Source organism: Myzus persicae, unplaced genomic scaffold (assembly GCF_001856785.1).
Source record: "Myzus persicae strain clone G006 unplaced genomic scaffold, MPER_G0061.0, whole genome shotgun sequence".
Taxonomy (NCBI): Eukaryota; Metazoa; Arthropoda; class Insecta; order Hemiptera; family Aphididae; genus Myzus; species Myzus persicae.
Window position 1 is genome coordinate 192,762 of NW_019103278.1, and position 5,986 is coordinate 198,747.

The window sequence follows — 5,986 nt, forward strand, 5'->3', positions numbered from 1 at the left end:
TTATTACACGATTGGATGCATCTTCAAGACACTAATTCTATGGTAATGGTAGTATTGTAGGCAGGCAAGTAAGAAGTTGGGTCTTTATTTTAACGTATGGAAGAATCATACTATGTCTTATCTGAAAATTTACTATTAATGGTTTCAATCTGATCGATGGGCCTTATGTACTTATAACTAATATAGAGGTGGCTGATCTTAACTGCATACTTAATAAAAAGAATAACAAGTTAAAGAATATAAGTTTCTTTATTGTTCTATTTTGGAGCATGAGTACGAAGTTGATAAGTGTCAACTAAAAATCTGAAGTAAGAAGTCTAATATTTTTGTATGAGGTTTATTATTCATTTTGTTTATTTTAAATTGGTATCTCTTAATTAAAATACTTTAATGAAAACATTTAATTTACATACTATATATTATAAAATCAATTTGCTTATTCAAAGCTGCCAGGTTTTAGATTTCATAACATAAACATTGTTTTAATTCAGCAACAATTTTATAATTTCAATAAATACATGTGGACAAATTACAAATAAATGAAACCATTATTCATTAATCATTTACTTACGCTGTAATTTACACAAATATATAATTAAATAGAAGTTCACACACCTATAAATTATAGTAAAATACCAGTCAGATAACCTCATAAATGAAAACATAGTATATATATAAGTTTAAATATTTGATATTTATTGCAATATGGTATGATATTACAAGTAACAGAAAAGTTTTCAAATAATTTAATTTTATGAATAATACTTTATGAATAACAAATGAATAATACAATATAATGAGCATAAACATGCAACAAAAATTATTATATACTTATTACCTCTGAAATTAATATAATATTTACTATGTAGCAATGTTATAAAATAAAAAAACTCAATAGAATAAATATTTTACTGTATAGGAATGACAGAAAGGAAATTATAATTACAAATTATTTTGCAGGTGATACAGGTTTTTTCAGTGGAGTCTGTTTAAGTTGAAGAATGATAGATCTCATGCGTGTTACATCTTTACTAGCACGACTGGACTTTGGGTTAAAATCACAGAGTTTTGAGATACGGTCCCATTCAGTGCCTGGCTCAATTTCATCAGATTCAGCAACAAATTGTTTCTCTGCATTTCTAGATAACAATCAAACAAATGATAATATTATCATAAATAATAAAAAAAGTCAATACATTTTCTAATTGAAAATCATCATCAATCTATTAAGTCTGAATTGTTGTACTACTCACATTGCAGATTCTCTATTCCAATGAAGCATTTAAAGAAAATATGTTTATAATATAATAAAATTTAACATAATGGTATATTTTAAAATATTAATTTATATTACCGATTCACGTCTTTAGTTTTTGCAATTTGTTCTTTGTGAATCTTATACCATTCTTCCAATTCACTTTTAGCGACCAATCGTAATTCTTCCTTCTTTTTTTCTTCATCAGCATCTATTGGCATATTCACAAAATACATTAGGTAAAAGTCACACAATTTTCAATCAATATAATACTATACCTTTTTCTTCTAATCGAGTCTTTTGTTCTTCTCGCCATTTTTTAATTTTTTCTGGTTCTTCTCTTTCAATTTTTGGAGCATTTATTGGAGACGATGTATCTGAAGAAAAATAGAGAAACAGATAGTTGTAAGTCATTTAAATTATTAAGACTTATTATATTTTTAACATTTATTATCATAGCCTGAAAATAATAATTTACTCACAAACTTTTTTTGGTGAAACCAATTTTTTTACTGCACAGACATGTACAAAATATAGAAAAACTATTTTTTTAATTCTACCGATCGTTGATTTTACAATGAGTGTTTTTTATTTTAATGAAGCAGAAGACACTTCTGTTAGTAGAGAAATGCTCTGAAATCAACTTTGAGAGGGGTTGTTGGTAAAACATTTGGTCTAATATTTTGATGGGTTAAAAATAAAACATTTCTCAGTGCTATTTAAAATAAGACTATGGTTAGTATTCTTACTCCCCGCTAGAATTCTATTAAGTCCCTTCGGACACAAAAAGGTCCGGCAAATTTTGACTAGGTGCAACCGATACCTACTGTACAGCAAAGCTGTTATCTGTTATCCCTCACCTACTTTTTAAATGTTTGTAGATATAAAATATACTATCATAACTTATAAGTAGGGCTCTTGTACATGAAGTATGCACTTAAAACTCCCAAAAAGTTTTAAAAAATATGCATTTATGTACTAAAATAGCCAAAGATAATATATTATTTAAAAAATATGAATTTGATTTTGTATTAGTATAAAACAATATACAGCAATTTTTTATTATTATTGTATAATCACGAGTTGTTACATTTTTATTTTTTTGTTATTTTACAGTTTTTACTTTAGATTAATATAGTACGACATACCATAAAAATCAAAATGAGACCTTAATATTGCAAAATATTTTCTAACCGTTAAATGTTGAAAAATTAGAATTTTTAATAACACATTAATTTAATATATTATGTGCTTACATCTCAAAAAATACTATCATTTACTAAAAATATACAAATGTATCCAACCCCTACTCATAAGCAATAAGTATTTTGAAATCGAAATCACATGAGTGTTATTTAAAAGAATCAAGTTATAAATAATTAATAAAATATATATTATGGATTTTAAATTCTTAACTAAAAGAAAAATTGCAATTAAAACAATGTTATGAAATAAATCTCTTAATATTTTCTCTACAATAAATGTTAGTAATTTGTTTTTTGATTAATTTATTTTTAATGTGATTGAAGCTACTCATTTATGTTTTCATTTCAATTACATAATATAATAAATATTTAAAATAATCATTTTAACATAATGCAATAAACCAAAATAAATTTATATCCATACATGTATGGTAAATTTGTAGCATTTTACTTACCATCATCACTATTTGTAGCTGTAAAACCATTGGTTAATCCATTTTCTAGGTCAAAGGAAAAAAAAACAAAACAATAATAAAACAACACTTGCAAATAATATTGGTAGAAAAGCATTACAGAAATTGGCCTAACTAGACTTCAACTAAATAGGTGCTTAGGGTTTTATTAAATAACACAAATTGTTGATTAAAAATAAATGATAAATGTAAATAAGAATTTGGATTAATCTCAAAGGATAATATTTATAACTATAGTGTTCTATTAACCCAAAGCTACCTAGTTGTGCCAATGATTTTATGAATAAAATAAATTATTTGGTACCTATAAATTTTTATTTGTTTATTTTCTTCAAAATTAAGCTTAAAAATTAAATTGATAATGGCTTCAAAATGTAATTTATATTTAACATTTATCACAATGATTAAAAAAATATATATTTTAAAAATTTTAAGAATTTTAATAGGAAAAATTTGTTTAACTATTTTAATCAATTATATTATACTATGTTTGTTTTTTTATTCTACAAAAATGATTTTATTGTAATATATTTGAATAGATCAATAGAAATCAAATATCTAATTGGAAATATACAGCAATAATAAGGCTATGGCTGTGAAGCTTGGACTACCACTAGTACAACCGAAAGACTTAGGACTTTTGAAAATAGAATTTGGAGGACAATATGTGGATCAACTTATGATAACATCAATACAATTTGAAGAAGAAAATACAACCAAGAACTACAAGACGAGTTTGGAATTGCACCAGTTATCAGCTTTATAAAAGGGCAAACGATCCAATGGTTAGGACACATGATGCGAAGAAGCAAGGAAGATATAAATAAAACAATCCTAAATTGGAAACCAATAGGAAAAAGACCTCGAGGGAGACCCAGGAAAAGGTGGCTGGATGTAGTGGAAGACCTTGAAAGATTAGGAGTACGGGGATGGAGGGAAGTAGTTCAGGACCGTGAAAAATGGAGCGATATTGTGATGACGACCAAAACTCTTAGAGAGTACTAAGTGCCAGAGAGAGAAGAATTGGAAATATAGTCTTTTAATAGTTTAATGTTATTAATCATTTTAATATACACAACTTAAAAAAGGTCGTATAACTTATGAGATTATCCAGAAGATTATTGACACATTACAATAGACAATTTATTTTAACTACTAGATGTACAGGGTACACAACTTTTCATTACTACTAAAATTATGGGCTGAAACGTTTAATTTTTTTTTTTTAATATGTTCTATAAAGTAACTGTCATAAAATGTAATACATTTCATTAAAGCTATTGCTGTTATAACCAATGTAATGTGAATATTAATAGTTTAAATAAATAGCTAAAAAGATAAAATTTGCTAAAACTTTGGTATGTTTTATTTGAATGAATTTTAAATCTGACAACTCACCAATCACAGGGTTAGTTAACTGGTTTTCTGCGCTATCAATTATTTCAAAGCTGCTTCCTGAACCTAATTGTACATACAATTCATAACATGCAGAAAAAAAAAATATATAAAGGTATGAATAAAAAGCTTCACAAAGCAGGCAAGTGACAACTAAAATAACTGTATTCTGCTAGTCAAAATTACTAGCTGTTACCATTTGATAATGTTTGGGTGACACCGATCGGTACGTTGGGTGTGTTGAGATCGTCTTCTAAGCCCGCCAATTGAGTCTGTTCTCGAGCCAAAAATTCTGCGGCTGGATCGACGTCTCCATCATCGAAATTATCACCAAAGTTGTCCATCACTTCTATAACTGTACGCAGAAAAAAACAACAATTATAAGCTAAGTAGATAAAGTTTTATAACAATAAAGCAGTTGTAGTAAAAATGATGAAAGGGCCGAGCTGACTGAACTATAATATAGGTAGTATTTAGAGATAAGATAACGACGACAAATGCATCGGAATAAAATTGCCAATAAAGGCGTATTTCGATATCGAATTCCCCTGTCGAGTTAACGATGACGTGTAAAAATAGTTGCAGACTTACGTTCTGAAATTCGTCCTTCGTCTGAAATAGAGGATTAGCGCTAAGTAACTGTTCGCAGTTACCCGTATGGAGAGCCTTTAGAAAATCGGCAGGAAAAAAATAAAACAGAGAGCTGCTGATTAGGCCGGGATTTTAATGATTTAATGACAAAATGAAATGTGAGTGTCGGATGGCAGAGTGTGGCACAGTCACTGAACACTGGGTAGTGGGCAGGAGTGCAGCAGCCAGCAAGATTAGACAAGTAGCTGATTGGCGATTGCTGATATTACCCAATAATACATGATAAAATGACAAGGTTTGATGGCAACGAACTGAAATATCGTCGGGTCTTGCGCATGTCATTGCACCCAGTTCGTAGCAATAAATACGAAATACCCCATAATATATAAATTATATACATGTTAATCATGACGACCAATGAAAAACGGATAAACTGGTTACTGATGGTTGGTGGGGGTAATGCGTATGCGTATCATTAACTTGCCATCATACCATGTTATTTTACCATGTTATATGTAGTGTACGTCATACCACAGAATAATACGGACGCGGGACGAATATAAATTGTATGTATTATAGGTGGTATTAATTGGTATTAATACCACAGTACCACTATTGTTCAATGGTGGTTCTAGTGTACCACTAAGTAGTCAGTAAGTAGGAACTAACTGTTTCCAGTATTTTTTCCATGATAATTTTCTACTGATAATATTATAAACTGTTTTTTTTCTGATGTGGGTAAAAAATATTTAAAATTTAACGTTTTGATATTTAATACGTTTCTTTATAATATAAAATATTATTAATAACTTATTACCATAATACTTTATGTATATTATTGTTATATTTTTAGTAACAATTTTCAAATTTCAGCTCTAAACTAAAGACTACCATTTTAATAAATAATGAAAACAGTATAGGTTGATGATAATTAGGTACTTGACTTTAAAAGTGAAACTAACCTAACCATGTTGATTTTTGTTCAAATTTAATGCCACTGGACATAATTAAATATTTACTTATCGAAGCTTTTTTCAAAGAAATTAACATTTTATCTTAAATAAATC

The 5,986-nt window shown here is 27.9% G+C and overlaps 1 protein-coding gene across 5 annotated transcripts; it reads right to left on the minus strand.

Annotated features, from left to right (window-relative positions):
* Positions 1-678: 678 nt before the first annotated feature.
* LOC111034147 (clathrin light chain) lies at positions 679-5,237 on the minus strand. Of its 5 annotated transcripts, XM_022315208.1 has the most exons (8): positions 4,920-5,217; positions 4,525-4,683; positions 4,332-4,394; positions 2,916-2,960; positions 1,534-1,632; positions 1,355-1,466; positions 1,254-1,265; positions 927-1,139 (listed from the first exon to the last, which is right to left on the minus strand). In XM_022315208.1, exons 2-8 carry the CDS (start codon positions 4,670-4,672, stop codon positions 950-952), a joined length of 669 nt encoding a protein of 222 aa, XP_022170900.1. In that variant the 5' UTR covers positions 4,673-4,683; positions 4,920-5,217; the 3' UTR covers positions 927-949. The 5 variants fall into 5 exon arrangements, with proteins under 5 accessions (XP_022170904.1, XP_022170900.1, XP_022170903.1 ...); XM_022315211.1 differs by lacking the exons at positions 2,916-2,960; positions 4,332-4,394 and adding an exon at positions 1,738-1,767 and having other exon boundaries at positions 4,920-5,237; XM_022315210.1 differs by lacking the exon at positions 4,332-4,394 and having other exon boundaries at positions 4,920-5,232.
* Between the last annotated feature and the right edge of the window lie 749 nt (positions 5,238-5,986).

Coding starts and splice junctions, on each gene's coding strand:
- LOC111034147 (XM_022315208.1), bottom strand. CDS start 4,672: ATGGACAACTTTGGTGATAATTTCGATGATGGAGACGTCGATCCAGCC. Junction 2,961..4,331: donor GTTAACTAACCCTGTGATTG/GTGAGTTGTCAG, acceptor CCTTTGACCTAG/AAAATGGATTAACCAATGGT. Junction 1,633..2,915: donor AGCTACAAATAGTGATGATG/GTAAGTAAAATG, acceptor ATTTTTCTTCAG/ATACATCGTCTCCAATAAAT.